This window comes from Lichtheimia ornata (assembly GCF_029851405.1).
Source record: "Lichtheimia ornata isolate CBS 291.66 chromosome Unknown scaffold00054, whole genome shotgun sequence".
In the NCBI taxonomy this organism is placed as follows: domain Eukaryota; kingdom Fungi; phylum Mucoromycota; class Mucoromycetes; order Mucorales; family Lichtheimiaceae; genus Lichtheimia; species Lichtheimia ornata.
In genome coordinates, this window is record NW_026695374.1 from 70,351 (window position 1) to 92,877 (window position 22,527).

Consider the following 22,527-nt stretch of genomic DNA (forward strand, 5'->3'; position numbering starts at 1 on the left):
CTTTTTTCTCTTGGCCTTGAGACGTCTTTGTCTCTGTAGAAACAAAAACAGACGTTGTTGGTCAACCATGCCACATAAATCGATCATCGTGTACAAAAACTTACTTTTTTTCTCCATTTGCCTCTCACTATAGAGTCATAACAAAGAAAGTCTGTATTTAGATCACCATCATCCAATATCGATGTATGCTATAACACACTTACTCTTGGTAAATTTAGGGAGAAGAGATGGGAAACCGTGTCATGGGTTTGCGAAGCCGCAAAAAAGAGAGAAACCAATCGAGTGTGACGCAACTTGTAAGTTGTGCTACTCCCAATTAGGTAATGACGATTTGAGACAAGTCCTCCCTTCAACAAGGAGTTCATCATCGTATTCATTCTTTTGCTGTGTGTATAAAGACCATATGCAATGTAATGGAACAAGTTTATTTATCAAATCTCTCTTTGATCTACTACTACTACTACTACTATTATTGTTGCTGTTGCATGGATACCGTATCCACGTGGGAAAGAACAAGAGGATGGATCAGCATTTTACTTTCTATTGCATTGTACCCTGAAGACGAGAGAGTGAGAGTGAGAGGGAGGGTGAAATGATCCGGGGGAAAACGTAGCCTGCTGAAGGTTTTTAAGGGTTCAGCATTTATGTTTACGCGTAAAATAAGAAAAAGGATGGACCATGTGAAGATCATACAGATGATGATGCAAAATGAATAAACGGAGCAAGAATTATGTGCTTGAGGTCACTGCTATTGGACACATACAATTTGGGTGACACTCAACTTTTGAACATGGCCCGTCCAATTAGTGAGTGAGCGAGAAAAACGAGATAAGAAAAGATGACGTTTTGGCCATCGTGGAAAAAGGAAAGTGGAGCATTTCCGGGATCCGACCGCTTATCTCCAATTGGCCCATTGCTCATGTTTTGTCTTATCAAAGAATCACCACAAGCTTCCCAAGTAGGCAACGCAAAGTCGCACCAGCAAAGGTTGAAAGCGGAATCTGACGGCAGCTTTGCATGGGAAATCACACATAGTAGACCAAAGAGGGGGGCTTCTCTTCCTCGGAATCATCAGCGTAACATGGCCCCTCTCCTTGTTCAAAGGCTTTGCCCGTCTTCTCCCGGCAAAAGGCACCTGGTTAGCATATGCTATGCATGAATAGCTTACACACACATACACACATGCTTTATACCTTTGAAGTAGGAAGCATTGAATCACATCACATTGCTTAATTTGATCTATGCATAAATGCATGATGGAAGGAAACGGGATTGAAATGTTGTCAGAATGTGTCAGCAAATTGTGAATCATCGTTGATCGAATGAATCGCTCTTTCTCTCTCTCTCTCTCCAACCAAGCATGAAAGAGGGAAGGGGCCAGAAAAGGGCCATGTAATTTGTAAAGGTAATCTTTTGCCGCCCCGCACTATTCTCCACCATACACACAAGGAACATTTAGGCGGTCTTCCCCCTCCAATGCCGATGACAAACGCCAGCCAGTGCTTGCTTGCTTTCACGTGTAGGTTTCACATGCAGTCTCATGACCTGCATTCACATCATGTCTTTCTCCACATCTGTGTCAATCCTATATAAAGACTTGACTTTTGCATTGTTTCGACTTTGAATCATCACTACTTTTTATTTCTTTTTTTTTTTCCTTCCTACAATGTCCTACGATCAAGAAGAACTCGCTTTCCGTCAAGAGGTACTATTTGAATACTACTAGCTAAATGATCGAACGCATGGGACTCATTGATATCATTGTATAGGTTGAAGCTGTTAAGCAATGGTGGGCCTCCGATCGTTTCAAGCTTGTCAAGCGTCCTTATACCGCTGAACAAATTGTTTCCAAGCGTGGTACCCTCCCTACTGAATATCGTTCCAATGCCCAAGCCAAGAAGTTGTGGAAGTTGCTTCAACATAACAAGAAGACCGGCGAAACCACCCACACCTTTGGTGCTCTTGATCCTGTCCAAGTCACTCAAATGGCCAGTGCTGGTATTGAGACTGTGTAAGTAGTAGATGACATAGCCACCATGATGGAAAAAGTGAATCTCACCTATCCCTCTATCCCACTTTAGCTATGTGAGTGGTTGGCAATGCTCCTCTACCGCTTCTACCAGCAACGAACCTGGACCTGATCTTGCCGATTATCCCATGGACACTGTTCCCAACAAGGTTGAACATCTCTTCTTTGCTCAACTTTTCCATGATCGTAAGCAACGTGAAGCTCGTCTTGCCATGACCCCTGAAGAACGTGCCAAGACTCCCAAGATCGATTATCTTCGTCCTATTGTTGCTGATGCTGATACTGGTCATGGTGGTGTTACTGCTGTCATGAAGTTGGCCAAGATGTTTGTTGAACGTGGTGCTGCTGGTATTCACAGTAAGTATAGAGATTGATATCCACTTTTTACATCCATGTGGCTAATGTCCATTGTAGTTGAGGATCAATCTCCTGCCAACAAAAAGTGTGGTCATATGGCTGGCAAGGTCTTGGTGCCTACGAGCGAGCATATCAATCGTCTTGTTGCCATTCGTGTGCAATATGATATTATGGGTGTTGAGAACTTGGTGGTGGCCCGCTCTGATGCTGAAGCTGCTACCTTGATCACCAGCAACATTGATCCTCGCGACCACGAATTCGTTGTTGGTGCTACCAACCCCAACTTGGCTCCTTTGGCATCTGTGATGGCTGAAGCTGAACTTGCTGGCAAGACCGGTGATGCTTTGCAAGCTGTTGAAGATGAATGGATTGCCAAGGCTGGTTTGAAGCGTTATGGCACTGCTGTTGCTGATGAACTTCGCAAGGCTGGCCGTGCTCAACAAGCTGATGAGTTCTTGAGCAAGATCCATTACAAGTCCAATGCTGAAGCTCGTGCTATTGCCAAGTCCTATGGCGTTGAAATCTTTTGGGATTGGGATACTCCTCGTGTCCGTGAAGGTCATTATCGCTATGAAGGTGGTACTGAGGCTGCTACTTCCCGTGCTATCGCTTATGCTCCTTATGCCGATATGCTTTGGATGGAGACCAAGAAGCCTATCCTCTCTCAAGCTGAACAATTCTCTCGTGGTGTCTTGGCTGCTTCTCCTCAATCGTTGCTCTGCTACAACTTGTCGCCTTCCTTCAACTGGTATGTGTGTGCGTGTGTGCATGGCTAATGTCGACATGGCAACTCAACATTGGATATAGGGATGCTGCTGGTTTGAGTGACGAAGACATGCGTGCATTCGTATGGCAATTGGGCAAGCTTGGCTTTGTCTGGCAATTCATTACGCTTGGTGGTCTCCACGCCAACGCTTTGGCTACTGGTAAGTTTGAAATGGGAAACACAATGAGGATTGATCACGTGCTAAATAATGGTTCATTTTAGCCTCCTTTGCACGTGCTTACAAGAAGGATGGCATGTATGGCTATGTCAACAATGTCCAACGTCAAGAACGTGCCCAAGACGTCGATGTGCTCCAACATCAAAAGTGGTCCGGTGCCAGCTATGTTGACAATGTCATGAAGATCGTCACTGGTGGTGTTGCTGCTACTGCTGCCATGGGCAAGGGCGTTACTGAAGACCAATTCAAGAACTAAGGAACACCCCCCCCAATTATCACTTGTAGCTATCCCTCCACACCTATCACATTTAAAAAAACCCCCCCACACTCTTCGCATCCTATTATTCTTATACGCACACACACCCTTGTCATCTTTCTCCTCCTTCTTCATAATACCTGTCATTGTATCATACATTCCGAATTGATTTTGTGTATTCAAAAAGAACAACTATCTTTTGTCACAATGCAGCCATGATTTCATTGTCTTGTTGTTGGTAATTCATTCATTCATTCATTGATTCTTGCACAATGTCGCCGTGTATAAAGATCCCTTAAGTTCTATTTTTACCGATTCAAGCAAGGATCAACAATCCTATCGCCATGAAGCAAAGAAAAGACACCCATAGCTATATATCACACACTTTTTGATGAGGAGGATGATCCATATTTAATCATTCCAAAAAGAAACAGAGCAAAACTATGAGCAATGATGACGTTACAAAAGACAATCAACAAATGAAGAGATCAAGAAGGAAAAAAACATGAGAGAAAATGGGAGGTTGGGGGGGGGGGAAGATGAGAAGAGAGAGACAAACATTAAATACACAAAAGGCGAGATCTCTTTGTTTCGTTACTGACTCCAGTAAGGTTGCTGACGACCCATGGGCGAGGGTTGTTGAGCAGCAGGTGCTTGTTGTTGCTGTTGTTGAGGAAAGTGAGGGAAATGTTGCTGTTGTTGTTGTTGCTGTGGATACTGCTGCTGATAGGAGGTTGGGAACGAGCCTCCAAAGTAATTGCCTGGATAAGGTTGTTGCTGTTGTTGTGCATGATGATGATGTCCATTGCTACCACCAGCACCACCAGCTGCATTACCAGCCTTATCATTCTTGTTACCCGTAGCCGAAGCGGGTTGTTGTGGTGGCTGCTGAGAGGGTTGTTGATGATGATGCATAGGAGGTTGTTGTTGTTGTGCACCACCCAAAAATCCTGGCAATTGTTGCTGATACATCTTTTGATAATCTTGCAAACCACCAAGGTTATGTTGAAGACCTGCACCAGGAGCTGTCATATCATCATAGCCAGCTGACATGGCTGCCGAGTACATGGTTTGAGAATAAGGAGATGCAGCAGCTGCACCATAGGGTGAAGTAGCAGTACCAGCAGGATTGGCAGCATTAGGCTTAGCAGTGCCTTGTTGATACATATTGGGATACATGCTCTTGTTCATAAAGGGTTGACCATAAGCTGCTGCAGCTGCATTCTGCTGATAACCAAATTGACTAGGCATGTAATAGTATTGATAGTAGGGCATGTTCATAGGATACATTTGTGCTGCGGCTGCGGCTGCTGCTGTTGCACCTGGAGTTTGAGCACCACTATGTTGAGGAACACCATCTTGCTTGTCACGAGGTTGATAAGCATGCGTAGCGGATGGAGATTGGTTATACACTGCTGCAGGATCATAGTAGCCTTGAAGCTATTATACAAGCATGACATCATCAATACCCACTAAGCTCATCCATTGTTTTTCATCCATTCCCCAATCTTACCATAGCAGCACGATGAGCATCAGTACCATAGAGACCATAATCAGGCAAGGAACCCATTGGGCTAACACCAAAACCGGAAACGCCAGCAGGGGGTTGGTTAGGAAGATAAGAGCTGTAACCAGAGGCCAAATGATCCATGCCAAAGAGAGGTTGTTGGGGTAAAGTGTGTTGTGGTTGTTGATGAATAGGAGCTTGCTGCTGTTGTGGTACGGGTTCAGAGGCAAGAGGTTGTTGTTGTTGTTGCTGTTGTTGTGGTGCTTGTTGTTGACTTTGCAATGGAGCTGTGGCAAATGTATCCAATCGTTCTTGTTGTGGCTGACTTGGTTGTTGGATTTCATCAGGAACTCTAATAAGAGAGAGCATCATCAATACTTCATTCTTCTCTCGTATCCTTTCCCTTATCCATCCATACCTCATCTCAGCTTGTAAAGTGGTGGTGTTGTTAATCTCATTATTATTCTCTGCATTATCATCCAAAGTCAAGCTACCAAACTTGACACCAATGGAGCTGAGAGATGATGTGCCATTGTTTGGTAAAACAACAGGGGCATCTTGCTTGGGTCGACGATCAACAGATGACTTTTTGGGAACAGGCTCTTCTTTGGGTGTCTCATCCTCAATAGTAGTTGTAGTATCGACATGTTGCTCTGGTTCATTGACAGGCTCTGGTTCACTTTCTTTAGGTGCTTCTGCTGCTTCAACTGATTCTTGCACAGGTTCGGTAGTAGATGATGTCCATGGGTCGGCAGGTACTGAAGGTGCATCCCAGCTGTCTTTGTTGTCCCAATTATCTTTGGTATCCCATCCACCTTCATCTTTGGTATCCCAACCATCCTTTGCTGCATCTTTGGGTTCATCCCATCCACTCTTTTCTGAAATCTCAGGTTCTTGTTTGGGTTGCTCGGGTTCAACTGGCTTAGGCTTTGATCTAATTGTCCCTCTTAATACATACACTCATAAAAGTGATAAATAACTTACTTGAGAAGACTTGCCCATGTTTTGGCTTCTGCAGTAGTGGATGCTGGTTTTTCTTCAGATTCAGTCTTGATTTCTTGTGTTGGTTCTTTATCATCCCATCCATTGGTGGTGTTAGGTGCAGCAGCAGCATCCCATCCACTGCCACTTTCAGTATTGGCATTCCATCCCTTGTCATTCATCTTGGTAGAAGCAATTGATGCCCATGATCCATTGTCTGGTTGAAAAGATTTTGTTGGTGCTGAGGTTCCCCAAGTTGCTGCAGCTGGTGCTTGAGATTGTGTAGTGGGTTGACGTTGTCCTCGAGAACCATGACGTCCTCCTAATATATACAACATTCAATGAATAAAGATGATGATGTTGATGATGGAATGCTATTAAATTTACCTCTCTTTGATCGATCATTGTTTCCTCTTGGTGGTTGTGTACGCTCGGGTCGATATGAAGAAGAAGAAGATGACATTTGATTTGATGAAGAAGGGGGTACAGGTGCTGCTGCTGCTTTGGCTTTTTGTGCAGCTTCCTTCTTGGACTTTCGACTCTTGACTTCGCCCCATTGAGAAACGTGACCTATTCGCGTCCAACAAGGTAAACAACACGAATATCGACCGAGATATGGGGTACTATCTACCTTCACTGATTCGATCAATGGCCAGGTCAAGATCTCCTTCTACTTCTTGAAGTGCAAACAACAGGTCATCGTCAGACCAGTCGGCGAATAACTCTCTAAGCGTCGCCAGCTGTGATGAATATCTCGACTTGAGTTTCTTCAAATCAGATTGGTCGGAAGCTGTCATGGAACGTGATCCGTGTGAAGGCATTGGAGGGGTGGTTGCTGTGTAAAAGTGCTTTGTTGCTTCTGTCAAAAAAGAATAAAGTTAGTACGTAATCTCTTTTTCGTGATTGGCTTGCACGCCATGGCTCTTTCATCCCTTGCTTACATTTGTATCCTTCCTTCCCGCACGTCGTCTCTTTGAATGGTCACAAAAGATGTCGCGAAAGAACAACAGGCGGAGAGCACCAGACCACACCACCAACACGAGGTCCTAGTAAATTCGGATACAGCGAAACCAGTGCCCTCCCCTATTGATTGATCTGATATTGGATGACAATAGAAAAAGTCTTTTTTAATCATGTACTTTATATAAAACTACACGGGGTATATATACATCTTCATTGTGGTCGTTAAGGTATTACAATGGTGGTAGTGTTGTTGTGGTTGTTGCTATGGATGCTTAGCTACACATGATTAAGGAGGCAACCAAGCTGTCAATGTCGTACAACCTCTTATTTCCCTTGTGTCAACTGGTTCATTTGGTCGTAAAAGTCAAGATGAGCTTCAATGGCTTGAATCATAGTTGCTGTATCCACTTCTTCATCCTTGATGGTTCGACGCTTTTTTAAATCATCATTAGCTTACAGAGAGTGAACCATCCTAATACACTCATACTTACAAAGACGTATTGGACACTGGTATATATCTGCTGAAATAATAACCTCGTTTGCTGAGATCGTTTGTCAAAGCCTCGTTTCATCACTCGATCCCATACGCGTCGTTTCATTGCATTCTTGTTTTCACTTTCCCATGATTCTGCTGTAGCCTTCTTGACGGTATACTAGAGAGTAAGAGAACATGTGATGTGAGATGCTATTCTCAACAAAGTGGGTGGGGGGCATATAGTTACCTTATTGGCTGCTCGATTGGGTGTCGTTGCTTTTCGACTAGTGCTTGAGGATGTGGTAGCTTTTGTTTTACTGGTATCTTGGTTCTTTTTGAGTGCTGCTGCTGCTCTCGGATCAATCGTCTGCCGTTTCTTGGCAATCAACTTGGGTCGTGGTTTGGCAAAGAATTCGGGTCGTTGGAATTGCTTTTCTCTCTTTGATACGTCTTCATCATATGCTGATAACAGGTCCCATTCATCCATCAATCCCTCGGTACTTGGTAAAGTAGAGCTCCATTGGCTGCATTGCACAATCAATGAATCGATATGATAGCCGGGCCAATGACACAACTTGACAAGAAACTGCTCGTTTTGATCAGCGTCCAATTGAGGATATAAAAAGAGATAGGATGGTGATGGCAAAGGATAAGGTGTGCCTTGTCGAATATATAAAAAGTCAATATTTCCCACCTCTCAAAGAATAAGCTTTTGGTGATGATAATACTCACCTCCAGTAAATGGGTTTTCTACACCTTGTTCCAGTAATTCAGTCTTATCTTGGTGACATTCCAACAATAGCCCGTGCATTGCCTAATGTATATAAATGCATCAGTTACACGAGCATGAATGAACCAATGGATCCACTTGCCTTGTTCTTGCAAATTACACGAAGAATGGTCTCCAATCCTTGACATTCAGATTCACCCAAGTTGATACTACTCGAAAAAGTCAATCAGGTCCCAACTTCTTCTTCGTCGCTTTTTAATTTACCATTGCCAACTCGGTCCCAGTATATGATGAAGGGGTATGTCCTCCAAAGCGAGTATGTCCATAAGCCGAAAGTTGACGTCAAAGACATCCTTGACAACCACTTGATCCGATGCAGGTGCTAGATAGAGTTCTATAGCTTGTATTTAGCATCGAGCAATAGCGTTGTGTTGTTTGAAAAGGTACCTGGCTGATCTTGCTGGTGTGGAAGAGCATCGATCCCATTTGTTTCTGACAACTCACTCGGTAAGTAAGTTCATGCCGTAGTTGTCATTGATGTATTACCTTTGATCGTCTCGAAAACAGTGTCCAAAGTGAATGAACCTGTCAATGCAAAGTCGACCTGCATGGCGCGAATATCAAGGGAACGAAAAATAGCGACGAGTTTTTGTGTGATACGCGCTCCTTTTGCATTTTCGTGTGTGTACAACATCCCGACCTTTGATTGACTCCCACTGTTTAAATGTATCTATAGTCATACATGCTCTCGAATAAAGTATTCAATACGATATCATGTGATGGATGGGGAGGTACATTGATGCGTGTATGTGCGTGTGTGTGAGTGTGTGTTTGCTATGAAGCGGGAGTCGCGTGTGGGTGAGACCAACTCAACTCTCTCTCTCTCTCTTCTCCCTTTTCTTTTTCCTGCAACCAATATGGAACTCCATCAACAAGCACAAGCCAGCCTCGATCCCAACACAATCCAAGAGCTCGAAGCATTACGAAGCAAGCTTTATTCATTACAAGAGACCTTTGCATCACAAATTGCGTACTTGAAGGAGCCCAAATACCCATTCAACTGGCCCGATTTGCTCAACAAGTTCAACATGCTTACAGCCAAGTTCGCTTCACTCTCTGAAGACTTTTACGGCTATATCGAGACAGGGAGCAACGCCACGCTGCCGAAGCTTATGTTACATCCTTACACACCTACAACGACTGAGCACGAGACGAACATTTTGGGCGTGTTGCTACGCACCAAGTTGATACCCGACATTGAAAAGCTCGAATTGGAAACACAGGCAGCATTAGCACGAGAACTAGCACTAGAGCAACAACAACATCAAGGGCAACATAACGAGGATGATGAGCATCTTTTAAGGACACGACTCGATCAATGGTCAAAACGACGACAACGCCATGATCAAATTGCAGTGGGGGCAGCCAATTTCGTGAATGCTTTGATGAACGACCATCGAGATACATTCTTGCAACGATTTCCAGAAGAGGAAGAAGAAGAGGAAGAAGAGGAAGAAGAAGCAGAGGACAAAAAAGACAACATGGAGGAGCCACAAGAAACCCCTGAATGGCAAAAGATGGGCTTTCCTTCCGAGGATGTATGGCGACGTTGGAAGCTCGAATGCTTGGTCAACTTTAATAGCAGCGGCAAGGATCAATTACCTGGTAGTGATTTGCGAAAGCTAGCCACAGCAGCCAAATAGATGATGAGTTGAATCTTTTGTCAAATAAAACCACGAGCGGGTGGGTTATCGGATCCGAATCAGCAGCTGAACTGGGTACGAGAAACCGCGATTATCATATGACATCAAATGCTACAACAGAATTATGCCGTCTTGGATTTGCCGGATCACCCGACACGACAATGGCACATTTTGACACAAACAAGGCTACTTTTGCATTAGAAGGAGAGAAGGCGTGTATGTGTAAAAGTGTAAAAAGGTTCCTTTTGTAAATAAAAGACCCCCTCTTTAACAAACAAAAACTTGCTCAAGCGGGAGAATGCGGGAATCTACCGGGAGATCGAGTGAATAATGCATCACATCAACTTGTACCAGCTTGTCCTCTTGACGACGGTCTATCTTTTATCTACGTATCTTTCACACTGCTGCTCCTCCTCCTTTACTAAAGTTTGACGTCATGCAAACTTAGTGATGGATCCCCGACAAATTCATCTTTTACGTTGGGTTTGATTTTCTTTCTTTTTTCCTCTTTCTTCTCTTTTACTCTTTACACACACACAACACAAGTATCATTCACCATGCCTGGAGGAGGACAAATGCCCAAGAGCCAACAAGAACCTAAGGAAAAGGTCTGCCTTATCTGTATCGATGGTTGGGGCGTTTCCCCTGTTGAGGATCCTAAGGGTGACGCGATCCGTAACGCTGAGACACCTGTCATGGACAAGTTCAAGAAGGATTATCCTTATGCTGATATTGCTGCACATGGTCTTTCGGTTGGTCTCCCTGATGGTTTGATGGGTAACTCTGAAGTTGGTCACTTGAACATTGGTGCTGGTCGTGTTGTGTACCAGGTAAAGTTTTGGATGACGAGGAACAAGGAACGTTGTCATTGTTGTGTATTCACGAAAAAATGGTAATTCTAGGACATTGTTCGTATCGATCTTGCTATGAAGGAGAAGCGTTTTGGTGAAATTGAAAACATCAAGGGTGCCTTTGAACGTGCAAAGGCTGGCAACGGTCGTCTTCATTTGCTCGGTCTTGTCTCTGATGGTGGTGTTCATTCTCATATTGAGCATTTGCTCTCGCTTGTGGAAGCTGCCAAGGCTGCTGGTGTGCCTGAAGTTTACATTCACTTTTTCGGTGATGGTCGTGACACTGCTCCAAAGTCGGCTACCAAGTATCTTAAGCAACTTGAAGAAAGACTTGCTTATGGTACCCTTGCCACCATTGTGGGTCGTTACTATGCCATGGATCGTGACAAGCGTTGGGAACGTGTCAAGGTTGCGTTTGATGCATTGACCAAGGGTGAGGGTGAAAAGGCTACCGATGCTATTAAGACTGTGGAGGCTCGTTACGAAGCGGGTGAAACCGATGAGTTCCTTAAGCCAATCATCTTGTCGGACGCTGGCCGTGTTCAAGACAATGACACGCTATTTTTCTTCAACTTCCGTTCCGATCGTATGCGTGAAATCAACCAAGCCTTTGGTATTGCTCCATGCCCCTTCGATAGCAAGGTGCCTGAAAACCTTGGCCAATACACCATGACTCAATACAAGGGCGACTTCCCCTTCAAGGTTGCCTTCCCTGCTCAAACCATGGACAATGTCCTTGCCGAATGGTTGGCCAAGAATGGTATCCCTCAAATGCACGTTGCCGAGACTGAAAAGTATGCCCACGTTACTTTCTTCTTCAATGGTGGTAGCGAGGCTCAATTTGATAAGGAAGAGCGTGGTTTGATTGCTTCTCCCAAGGTGGCCACTTATGATTTGAAGCCTGAGATGAGTGCTCAAGAGGTGGGTGATCGTGTTGCTGAGGAGGTTGCTAGCGGCAAGTATCCCTTTGTCATGTGCAACTTTGCTCCTCCTGATATGGTGGGTCACACTGGCAAGTATGAAGCTGCCATCAAGGGTGTCGAAGCAACCGATAAGGCCATTGGCACGATTTATGAAGCATGCAAGAAGCACGGCTACATTTTGTTTGTCACTGCTGATCACGGTAACGCCGAAAAGATGTTGTCGGATGATTACTCAAGCCCCCACACTGCCCACACCTGTGCACCCGTTCCATTCGTCATGACCTCTGAAAAGTACAAGTTCAAGAAGGATGCCGAAGGTGCCCTTGCTGATGTTGCCCCTACTATTCTCAACGTCATGGGTTTGGATATCCCTCAAGAAATGACTGGTCACAGCATGTTGGAGAACTAGATTTTCTCTCTTTTTTATTATCATCCTCTGTATAAAGTGTAGATTTTTTGCTTGCTTCTTGTAAATGAATCTCTTTTTGTTGTTGTCGGCTGCTGCTGTTCCTGCACTTTTGTACGACCATCGTGCTTCTGATCAGGATGGGTATAATCGAAGTATACGTATCATTGTACTTTTCTCATCGTGATGTATGAAGCCCATCCAACCCATCACCATAAGAAGGTGTTTATCATTTTCCTTTTCGTTTACAAATGTTTGCAATTGAATGTATGTGATCTCGCAACAGTGTCATCATCATAAAGGATCATGACGTGTATCTACATGCTACCACCACAAAACCATCGTCTTCGCGAAAACCAAGGAAATCCTCCTGTGAAAAGCAGAAAGCATTTCAGACATATATTCAGCGTTAGCTCTTAAAGAAAATCACGACGTCGGGATTGTCGCCAAAAGTCAAGCTCAGCTCATAGCGGTAGCAAGTTGTGGTTGCCATGGTGACCGCCGCTGGTAAAAGGCCATGAGATGACTACTTGGAAGACCGCTGACAATTAAAGATTTTCAACATGGGTATCCGAATACGAATATATATCCTGGGATAGGGAACAGCCCTTGTTCTATAATCTCATTCTTCGCAATGGTTGCTATCGTATTAAACAATAAGCCTCGTCCCAAAACCACAGGTTACACATACGGCTATGAACTTGATGACAGCAAGGTGCGTGAACCCAAGGATAATGAATCCCTCGTAAAGATCCAAGGAGGATCGTTCAATCATCGGTAAAGAAGCCTTTGTCCCATAAAAGATATAGGTTGCCATTGTATTGATGAACACCCTTTTTAGTGACGTATGGATTTTGAAGGATGCCTATCCACTTCCCATTCATACAGGATCAGTTCTTGGATCCGATGGAGTGGGTGTTGTAGAAAAGACAAGTGGCGATGGATCTATCAAGAAAGGACAACGTGTACTTATCAATCCAGGCATTGGCTGGGATACGGATCCTCTTGGACCCGAAGAGGATTACTACATTCTTGGATTGCTACCTGCCATTGGTATGTATGTGTGTGTGTGTGTTGTTTGTTGTTCAATGCATACATTATTTGGGTAACACACAAGACATGTATCAGGCACCTTTGCCGAAGAGGTGGTGGTAGAAAATAGAGACCTTGTACCATGTCCTGAGCATTTGACTACAGCTCAAGCTGCGTCGTTACCACTTGCTGGATTAACTGCGTATCGTGCACTCTTTACTCGTGGGAATGTCAAAGCTGGAAAAAACGTGATTATCACTGGCATTGGAGGTGGTGTAGCCGTTTATGCGCTTCAATTTGCAGTCGCTGTAGGTGCCAATGTATATGTCACATCATCGCAACAAGATAAAATCGAGCATGCAAAGAAAGCGGGTGCTAAAGGTGGTGTCAATTACAAGGATCGTAAGTGTTTGTAAGCTATACATGTACGAGATTTGACACGAATTCTTGTATGTATAGCCAATTGCTTTGATGATTTGCTCAAGCAACTTAATGGAGCCAAAATCGATACCGTTATTGATGGTGCTGGTGGATCGTTTTATGCAGGGTTACCCAAAGTAATGCGACCTGGTGGTACGCTGGTGAATTATGGGCAAACATCAGATACTACTGGCAATACAATGAAAACCAATGACAAGGGTGGCATTGTCTTTACAATGATTCATGTGTTTAGCAACCTGGAGCTACGAGGGTCCACCATGGGATCACGACGTGAATTTAGAGAGATGGTAGCGTTCGTTGACAAGTACAAAATCAAGCCTATTGTATCCAAGGTGTGGAAGGGATTAACCTTGGAGAATGTGGATGCAGCAATCGATTACATGAGGAATGGTCACCAGCAAGGAAAGCTTGTCATTGAAATGTAAATAGAAGAGCGTATATGTTATGCATAAAAGAGGCAGCTGTTGGCATGGTTGCACGACTTGAAACTGAGAATGATGTATGGTGGCACAAACTAGATATCTTCGTCACTATCTTCATAATGAAAGTCGATTGCTTTATTCATTGTTCATGTCATTACAAGCATTGAGTCATTGTTATTTGTGAAATGGGGACTACTTGGAGGAGGGGGTGCTAGGACTACTACATGCATGGAGAAAACCTTGTTATAATAGAGTACAGCAACAATCCAATTAATTTCTACGCATTTGCATACATGTGTGTGTGTGTATATATATACATACATACGTGTACTCCTTTTAAAGTGTGCGAATAGAATCACCAGGGATGACAAGGGCTGTTAATATCCATCGGTGGAGTACGCAAGAGTGGGAAGATTCAATGCTGTCGGAAGACGTAAATGGGTTGTACGGGAAGCTGACCAGGTGTGAGCTGTTTCTTTCTACGTTTCTTGATGCATAATACCGAGGCATTCAGCGAATTACCCACCGAGCTATTGACACACATCTTTGTCCTTGCGCAAAACCCCAATCTGCCATTGACGTGCAAGTTGTTTTGGCAAATGTCAACCTCCTCATGGGTCCGAGGGCTTTATATTATGCGGCGATTCGGGGCCAATGCTGCACTAGGCGAACGGGCCATGTCACTCAAGATTGCCAATCACAAGGTGGTGGATTGTCTGGTGCGTATGAACTGTAATCCGAGAGCCGATGGCGACTGGCTTTATTGGCGAGCATGTGAACTTCAAGATACGGCTTTGTGTACGATCATTCTTGACGGCATCCAACCTTCCAAACAAACACTGGGTCACTTTGTCAACGTTGCAGCCATGAAAGGAGCAGCATCTATCATTGATTTGATTGTGGAACACTATGGAGCCGATATACACCAACCTGATGGAGAGGATCGAGTATTGATGCTTGCATGTGCAGAGAATCGAGTGGATATTGTAAGGCATTTGGTGGAACAATATGGGTGCGACGTACATTCCAACAAAGAAAGGCACTTGCGACGGGCTTGTCTCCATGGCCACGTTGAATTGGTGGAACTCTTGTTGCCAGGAGCCGATGTACATGCTTACAATGACGCAGCCCTTCAAAATGCAGCACATGCTGGCCACACTGAAATTGTAAAGATGCTCTTGGATGCTGGTGCGAATGCTCAGGCCAACCGAAATGCTCCATTACAATACGCCGTCATCAATTCAGATCTCACATCGATCAAGCTTTTAATCAATGCAGGAGCGGATCCTCGTGTACATCAAGATCGTGCTTTGAGACATGCATGTCGTCGAAATGCTATGGATATCGTCGAGTACTTGCTACAACTAGGAGCCGATCCAAATGCCTTGGAAGGTAGCCCGTTACGAGAAGCATTACGTTCCGCCAACGAGTCTATCATAAAGCTGCTGCTTGAACATGGTGCAGATCCAAATAGTTCGGGTGCTTTACGAGGAATGGATGAAATGATCAAACAGAAAAACAAGGACATCATATCGCTCATGGTCAATGCAGGTACCAAAGCCGACATCATCTCCTCATCATCATCTTCTTCTTCTACACCACTCATGGATGAAAATAGCTAGTTTCCCATTTTACCCTTTTTGTCCCCTTTATCACCTTCCTCTTGTAAATATTATCTTTTTCATTTCGAATACCATGTTGCATGCAAACCATCAAGGACTTTGAAATTCATGACGAATATGACATCATTTTTGGCAGGATAACCTAGATTACGAGGTTGCCTAGCAACCGCATCTTTGTTGAGTATCCTTATTCATAATCCCAACGACAGCCCTTTGGTATAAAAGTATAGCACCACAATACAACTCCAACACTGCTCCACAACCTCCTGGCGCTCATCATTGTTATCATGATGATAATCATAGTGCACTGATATCATTTATAAGATAACTTTTTATTTCTATTCTATCATTTCGATATGCGTAATTGGGAAGGGGCATGGGTTTGGTGATCAACAATGCCATTATTTACTATTACAATCGGAAGTGAATATGTGGGATGGGTTGCCTTGGAGACGAGGTGCTAGGTAGCCTAGTCAATTTGCCGACGTTTGTTTCTCTCTGTGTCTCTTTCTTTTCCCTACAAATTTTTGATAGACCATCATGCCCTTTTACGAGCTTGTTTGTATTACCCGTTCACACCTTGCCCAGGTACGATATTACAGCAGCAATGACAACAACAATGAACATGCTTGGAGTCCTAATGGTCGACCGTTTTGAACAGGGCAATCTCAAAGATCTCATTCGAACCTCGGCTACACAAATCTTGGAGAAGGGTGGTGTCGTTCGAGGCTTTGACAACTGGGGTGATCGTCCTCTGCCACATCGTATCAAGCGTCACCAAGAATACTTCAATGAGGGACAGTGAGTGTTGAGCAAACAGTGATTCCAATGGGTACCCTAACCTCTGATCCACCTTTTGCGATCGTTAGATATTGGCTCATGCACTTTGACGCAAACCCACTGATCGTACAAGAACTTGGAAAGAAGTTACTGGTCGACTCACGCGTGTTACGACACACCTTTGTCAAGTTAGGGGATAAGCTCGAAACCGTTGTCGCTCGTCCTGATAAAACGCATTAAATCAGCCCATTTGTATTTTACCGCCATGTATTATTTACACCACCCAACATTGAATGAACAGCACTATGTTTTTTCTTTTACCATGCATGTTGGGGGAGGCCATACTTGGTTGTTTTGGCAATGATCAACATACATACATTTCAGAGGAGGATTGGGGTCTTTATCAGCACTATGATGTATATTTACTTTTGCTCAGTCCATGGCTACGACATGAAATCGAGCACTTTTTATGATGACGATGATGTGATATATCGTCACCAGCAAGGAGATTATCAAGGCATTATGCAGGCTAGTTTAACATTAAGTAACGGCTGAACCCTTATCTTGGGCGTGTTTGTTTTGTCAGCCGACATCATCATTGCCTTACTAAGGACATTGAGAGCAACGCTTGTAGTCATGGCAACATCCCATAGGTAATGATAATGGTTGACTTGTTCATTTTGGGCGCGAGAGAGAGATGTATGTATGCATGTGCAAGGAAACGCGATCTTTTTGGAGGGTTGATGTCATGGTTTTTATCTTTAATTTGGTGATTGCAATAATTGCGAGGATGATACATTAGACAAAGGGAATAATAAGGTGATGATCTACTTATATGCAAGCGCACCACTTGTGCTACGGCTGCATTATTACTCAAGTCTTATTCTCCAATGTAATAGGTTCAACACCTTTCAGGGATGGGCATCTTCTGCTTTGATTTGATGCAAGTCGACTACTGAATTACACTCTTGATGTCATGGAGCATATCATTAACTGTATTACGTACATCCAGAATGGAGAATCATCCATTTTTAGATGGAAGAAGACTACATCATGTACTTTTGATAACTCATTTCACGCCAAGTTACACATGTTAAGCTCATATTGCGAGAGTGTAGCACCATAGATGGATATCAACATGGTATGATTGATTAAGAGATAAACATGGGATAATTGGGGGGGGGGTTGTTTGCATTGTGTGTACAAATGACTCGATTCGGGTCCACGGATGAGGATACTTCGGCACGAGGCAAGGATAAACAAGCAAAGAGTAAAAAGAAGATTGGTCCGTGCGCCACGGATGGATTGTGATCTCCTTACTACAACCCCAACCAGAAGGAGAAATAGTTATAATCTCGTTGTCAACAAATGGGGTAAATGCATTATCATTTTTACCCCACCATTTATCACCACCACCACCATCATCATCATCGTCCTCTGAGTTCTCCTTGACACATCCCCTTCTTGCAGCAGCAGCAGCACCAACAACAGCAATTCCTCTCCTCCTCCGCACACCTCCGTTGATTTTTCATCCTCCTTTTCCCCCACTCCTCTTGTGTTCCACACAGACAATATCCATGATGTTAGAAAATGTTTTCCGATTGCATGTCAGCATATAGCTTGACACGTTCTAGAGTTATACAAAGTGGAAGGAACTAAATGCACTCAATCGGCGTTTCAATCTCATCCAATGCAAGCATTTTGATGGGTCAAGCAAGGCCCATGGAAGGGCGTCCTTTTCCGGTTCAATTAAAGACATCTCAATTCAGGGGGAGAGGTGCTTTTACATTTTTTACACTCTTCTTCCCATTTGTCTTTTTTATCCTCAACCATCTTGGATTTTAGGTACTACAATCATGAAAATATGGTTCGATGTGGTGTTTATTGGGGGGAGAGAGAAGAGCAACAATGATTGTGTAGCGCATTGAGATATAAAAATGACAGACACGGCAGGAGGAGCAAAGGGAGAAATGAGCTTGTACACATTCTTTTTCTCTTTTTCTTATTTACTCATTGCAACTATTCTAGTCCGTTTCAATGATAAAAGCCGAACAAGGACGCACTGTCGCCGACGCTGATATTTTTGACCTCTCACAAGTGGTTGCACCCCACATTATTGGTCACAATAGCAAGGAAACCCTATTTGACGAACAGCGACTCAAAGATGAACTTATCGAAAAGGCAACCGCACGTTTGCGACGACGTTTATTGGAAGAACGCCTCTCCAATGTTATGCACAATGTTATTGAAATGCAAAGCCAGCTTGAATTCCTACGTGTTGACGCTGCCGCTACCATTGATGCCGTCGCCAAAATGGATGATGACGATGGCAACCAGCAATGCCGTCTCGAAGCGTTAGAACGTCGTCTCCAAGCACACCAAGATCAGTTGGATCAACTCAAAAAGCATAGCAACCCTGCTACAGCAACAGCGGCACCAACAACGGCAACAGCAACGGACGAGAATACGACGACGTTGTGTGACAAGCCAGCACCTACTTCTGGATTCTCAATGTCGAGATTATCCTCTTTATCCCTCATGTCGTCCCTATTCAGCCGTAGCAACAGCTCCATCAGCAGCCATTCAAGCTATCCAATGGAACAGGATCGTGATGATGACGATGTGGATGATGATTGTTGCAGCGTTGCTAGCTTTATGACTGAGGAGCAACAACGTACTCATCGCATACGCCGTATGCGTCTTCAACGCCAACAACCTTATTACTCCCGATCTTGTGTTCGTGAAGCGACCTATGATAGCGATGAGGATAGTGATAGCAGCTGCGATGATGTACTTTCGGATATTGGCACATTGTCATCTGCTTCATCATTATCTCGCCCACGTGCTCTGTACGAGGTTGCACCAGCATTTGCCAAGCGTCTCAATGAACACCGTCATCCATTGTCTCCAACCACACCCAAGGAGTACTTTTATGAGGAACGAAATGTACTTGATGATGCCATGAGTTTCCTCGATAGCCTCTCTGATAATGCTGACGATGGTGGATTCGGTGAAGATATGGATTTCCTACTTCGGCATCCCGATTTATGCTGCCGGCCACTTTCCGAGATTCAAGGAACAATGACCGAGATCCAACGTCGTGAATCACAAACAACCCTTGCTCAATGGACACAAGCTGCTTGTGCTCAAAGTTGGAAATGGTACAAGTTCATCAATGTGCTTACAGCTGCTGTGATGATCAGTGTTCTAAAGGGACCCGATGACATGCTCGACGACCGTGTTTAATCCTATCGATCGACATCCACACACACACACAGAGAGGGTTCCTTGATCTCTCTCTTTCTTTCTCTCTTCTCATTGATATCACACACACGCTCCCTTTCACACTTTTAATATTGTCTGTCATCACTCGTTCCTTTCACTACAAACACACCACATGCTTTCATTCATCTTATTTACCACCCTCGCATGCCCTCTCTCTCTCTCTATGTTTCTCTTCTTCCCCTTTTTCTAATCATTTGTGTATATGATCCACTTCTTTGTAATTGTTTCCATCTTTTCTTTTCTGTATGTAAGCTCCCTCACATTCCTTTTTTGGGGGATTGTATCAAATGTAACGCGAGAAAATTATATACAACCAATCCATATGTGCCTCAGAAACCAATAAAACTATGTTGATCTCACTTTCTAATGGTTACAGAAAAAGAACGAGAGGGTTGGGGTAACAAGCAAACTAGGAATACAAAATGTATACTCTCTATGCACGGGCATTCACATGAGGTTTGGCCTGGACATTGACAATGGCATCAAGCATCTTTTCAACAGCCTTATCCTTGTTTTGAGCAAATGCACCCTGGATCTCAGCAATCTTGGCATCCATCTCTTGGTTAACAATACTCAAGCTGGCATCAGAAGCACCTGCATGCTATAGATAACATTGATTTAATCCTCCTCCTTGATCACTCGTATCCATGTTACTACAAGCTTTACCTCGGCAACAAAGTTTTGATATTCTTGATTCTTTTGGGCCTTGAGCTCTTCAATATCCTTGGTAGCTTCAGAACGAGCATCCTTCAAACGCTGAATACGGTCTAGATAAACGCACACACACATACACGCACTTGTGAGTCAACTTGTACATCCCATCCCACCACCTTTGGATAAAGTCCTGATATGCTTACATTGCTTTGCCTTTTGCACAATCTTGGCAGCTTCACGTTCGGCTTCCAACAACGTGTTGATTCCTTGAGAACTGGAGGCGGCCTGTCATTGCCAACATTGTCGTATTAGTGTCTTTTTCGTATCCGAATAAAACTTGCACGTATGTAAAGTAGCAGATGCCCATAACGTGTCAATGAACACGTACCATGGTTGAGTAATTCAAGTGAGACGTGAGATGGTGTGTGGAAGAGTTACAGTCGCTTGAAGAAAGCTTGCTACTGCGTTAGCTACTGCCCCATTTGAAAAGCCGATCATACTGCTGCAGGTGGTGGTTGTATGTCTCATCCACTTCCTTCCATTATTCGTCTTTTGCACAAGGTCTAAACATAATGCATATATTGATTTGATCATGAAAAAGTGGACTCAAAGACTGGATGTGTTCACATCGAACGTGCCATATCACCCACTCTAAGAGGCACACCCTATAGACTACAGTTTATTATCCACGATCATCTCCCACCGTATACGTATCAATAAAATGACTATCTTACATATCTAAATCACGAAAAAAGAACGTGTGTTATGACATTATTGACAAGGCCTAATCACAAGAAAAGGAAGTGATAATCTCGAATGCAGTCTTTGTTCAAAGCACAATGAATCAATCAGACCCAATCTCTTCTCTTTGTTCTTTATTTATCACAGCATTTACATGTGGATATACTTCTACAGCCCTGGATCAATATTTCTATAACACAATACACCAAGCCCCACGCACGATGAAGTTCAATTTAGGAAGAACGCAGGTCCCTTACGCCATAGAAACGGTTGGCCAACGTAACCTCGAATTCGTTCAAAGTAATCCTTTAATCCAATGTCATTCGCAAGAGGAGATACATCGTTTTGGGAAGGTTCTATCCTTTGGATGTGCCTTATGCAAAGGTGGATGAATGGACGTGAGGTGGCACTTGATGCGTGATAGTGAATTGTATGCATGATGACGAGTCAAAACATGGAGTTGGATGATGATGGTTGTACTTGGTTGACAGGTCGCACAAAGGATGATGATAGCAGCTGCCCTGGAATAGCGTGTGAGCACGATAATTGGATGCGCCAAGCGTTCAGGACGATAGCATCAAGGTCAAGTTGACAAAGGGTACATAAGATCAAGCCTCCTTTTCCACGCGTTGTATACATCCACATCCTTCCATCCCATGCACATACCAATATCCATATCCATATCCATATCCATAAGCAATCGTATGCATTGAAGCAAGTCGCTACGCGTAAATAAAACAATGGCTATTTTGCTGTGCAGGTGAAAAAGGCTGTGAGCCATGTTGCTGAAAGTAAAGAACGCTGTTGAAGACAACGAAGACCTTGCTGTTTGAAACTGCTGGAATGAACGCTGTTACGTTTGAGTGTCGTCGAGGATTGCACAAGAGAAGGTGAAGTGTCAAGAAACGCGGGTGTTGTAAGCGGAAGAGCTGGAAATTAAGTAGGCTTCTTTGTGTTGGATGATGTTTCTTTGTGTGTGCATTGCTCAATCAAATCCCCTCGGATCAAGAAAGTTGAAGAATTGAGACGATGGGCTGGAGCAGGACAATCGTTCACATGCATTGTTTTGGGCAACAAAGGTGAATGGGAGGAATGGGCTGCTAGCTGGCAGTTTACAAATAACTTTGCAAAATGATTTTTCTCATATTGGATGATACTTCTGTGTTTGAGCGTAACTCAACCAAATCCGTTCGGATCAAGAAAGTTGAAGGATGGACATGATGGGCTGGAGCAGGACAATCGTTCACATGCAGGAGGATTGGGTAAAAAAGGTGAATGGGAGGAATGGGCTATCGACTGCCAATGTATGATTATTCATTAAATAGAGTACAAGTATCATGCCTATCATGCATAATGGGCTGCGTTACACAAAGAGGTCCTGTGGTGAACCAGTGATTAAGATCGGTCATTATCACATCTCAGACA

The 22,527-nt window shown here is 43.8% G+C and overlaps 10 protein-coding genes across 10 annotated transcripts, besides 1 other annotated feature; 7 read left to right on the plus strand and 3 right to left on the minus strand.

Moving 5' to 3' along the window:
• Positions 1-1,666: 1,666 nt before the first annotated feature.
• On the plus strand, positions 1,667-3,586 carry O0I10_009345 (isocitrate lyase; the record flags this gene model as incomplete). Its single annotated transcript, XM_058489338.1, has 6 exons — positions 1,667-1,705; positions 1,770-2,011; positions 2,082-2,386; positions 2,444-3,134; positions 3,194-3,312; positions 3,375-3,586. 6 exons carry the CDS (start codon positions 1,667-1,669, stop codon positions 3,584-3,586), a joined length of 1,608 nt encoding a protein of 535 aa, XP_058339863.1.
• Positions 3,587-4,180: 594 nt separating this feature from the next.
• O0I10_009346 (uncharacterized protein) lies at positions 4,181-6,871 on the minus strand (the record flags this gene model as incomplete). Its single annotated transcript, XM_058489339.1, has 6 exons — positions 4,181-5,026; positions 5,100-5,445; positions 5,512-6,027; positions 6,078-6,396; positions 6,462-6,644; positions 6,706-6,871. The coding sequence occupies 6 exons, from the start codon at positions 6,869-6,871 to the stop codon at positions 4,181-4,183; spliced, it is 2,376 nt and encodes a 791-aa protein (XP_058339864.1).
• A 490-nt stretch (positions 6,872-7,361) lies between these two features.
• O0I10_009347 (uncharacterized protein) lies at positions 7,362-8,852 on the minus strand (the record flags this gene model as incomplete). Its single annotated transcript, XM_058489340.1, has 8 exons — positions 7,362-7,469; positions 7,529-7,690; positions 7,760-8,172; positions 8,245-8,326; positions 8,385-8,451; positions 8,507-8,636; positions 8,690-8,734; positions 8,789-8,852. 8 exons carry the CDS (start codon positions 8,850-8,852, stop codon positions 7,362-7,364), a joined length of 1,071 nt encoding a protein of 356 aa, XP_058339865.1.
• Positions 8,853-9,159: 307 nt separating this feature from the next.
• O0I10_009348 (uncharacterized protein) lies at positions 9,160-9,945 on the plus strand (the record flags this gene model as incomplete). Its single annotated transcript, XM_058489341.1, has 1 exon — positions 9,160-9,945. One exon carries the CDS (start codon positions 9,160-9,162, stop codon positions 9,943-9,945), a length of 786 nt encoding a protein of 261 aa, XP_058339866.1.
• A 557-nt stretch (positions 9,946-10,502) lies between these two features.
• On the plus strand, positions 10,503-12,128 carry O0I10_009349 (2,3-bisphosphoglycerate-independent phosphoglycerate mutase; the record flags this gene model as incomplete). Its single annotated transcript, XM_058489342.1, has 2 exons — positions 10,503-10,775; positions 10,848-12,128. The coding sequence occupies 2 exons, from the start codon at positions 10,503-10,505 to the stop codon at positions 12,126-12,128; spliced, it is 1,554 nt and encodes a 517-aa protein (XP_058339867.1).
• Positions 12,129-12,759: 631 nt separating this feature from the next.
• O0I10_009350 (uncharacterized protein) lies at positions 12,760-14,023 on the plus strand (the record flags this gene model as incomplete). The annotated part of the gene is made up of 4 exons (XM_058489343.1): positions 12,760-12,902; positions 12,967-13,178; positions 13,254-13,559; positions 13,617-14,023. 4 exons carry the CDS (start codon positions 12,760-12,762, stop codon positions 14,021-14,023), a joined length of 1,068 nt encoding a protein of 355 aa, XP_058339868.1.
• A 596-nt stretch (positions 14,024-14,619) lies between these two features.
• On the plus strand, positions 14,620-15,642 carry O0I10_009351 (uncharacterized protein; the record flags this gene model as incomplete). The annotated part of the gene is made up of 1 exon (XM_058489344.1): positions 14,620-15,642. One exon carries the CDS (start codon positions 14,620-14,622, stop codon positions 15,640-15,642), a length of 1,023 nt encoding a protein of 340 aa, XP_058339869.1.
• A 540-nt stretch (positions 15,643-16,182) lies between these two features.
• O0I10_009352 (ribosomal protein S6) lies at positions 16,183-16,662 on the plus strand (the record flags this gene model as incomplete). Its single annotated transcript, XM_058489345.1, has 3 exons — positions 16,183-16,230; positions 16,304-16,443; positions 16,512-16,662. 3 exons carry the CDS (start codon positions 16,183-16,185, stop codon positions 16,660-16,662), a joined length of 339 nt encoding a protein of 112 aa, XP_058339870.1.
• Positions 16,663-18,459: 1,797 nt separating this feature from the next.
• O0I10_009353 (uncharacterized protein) lies at positions 18,460-19,668 on the plus strand (the record flags this gene model as incomplete). The annotated part of the gene is made up of 1 exon (XM_058489346.1): positions 18,460-19,668. One exon carries the CDS (start codon positions 18,460-18,462, stop codon positions 19,666-19,668), a length of 1,209 nt encoding a protein of 402 aa, XP_058339871.1.
• A 472-nt stretch (positions 19,669-20,140) lies between these two features.
• On the minus strand, positions 20,141-20,752 carry O0I10_009354 (V-type ATPase, G subunit; the record flags this gene model as incomplete). Its single annotated transcript, XM_058489347.1, has 4 exons — positions 20,141-20,308; positions 20,374-20,474; positions 20,565-20,646; positions 20,750-20,752. 4 exons carry the CDS (start codon positions 20,750-20,752, stop codon positions 20,141-20,143), a joined length of 354 nt encoding a protein of 117 aa, XP_058339872.1.
• A 1,696-nt stretch (positions 20,753-22,448) lies between these two features.
• Positions 22,449-22,526: a sequence feature (Short protein (O0I10_009355, KAJ8654959.1) was converted to a misc_feature.).
• Position 22,527: the final 1 nt, after the last annotated feature.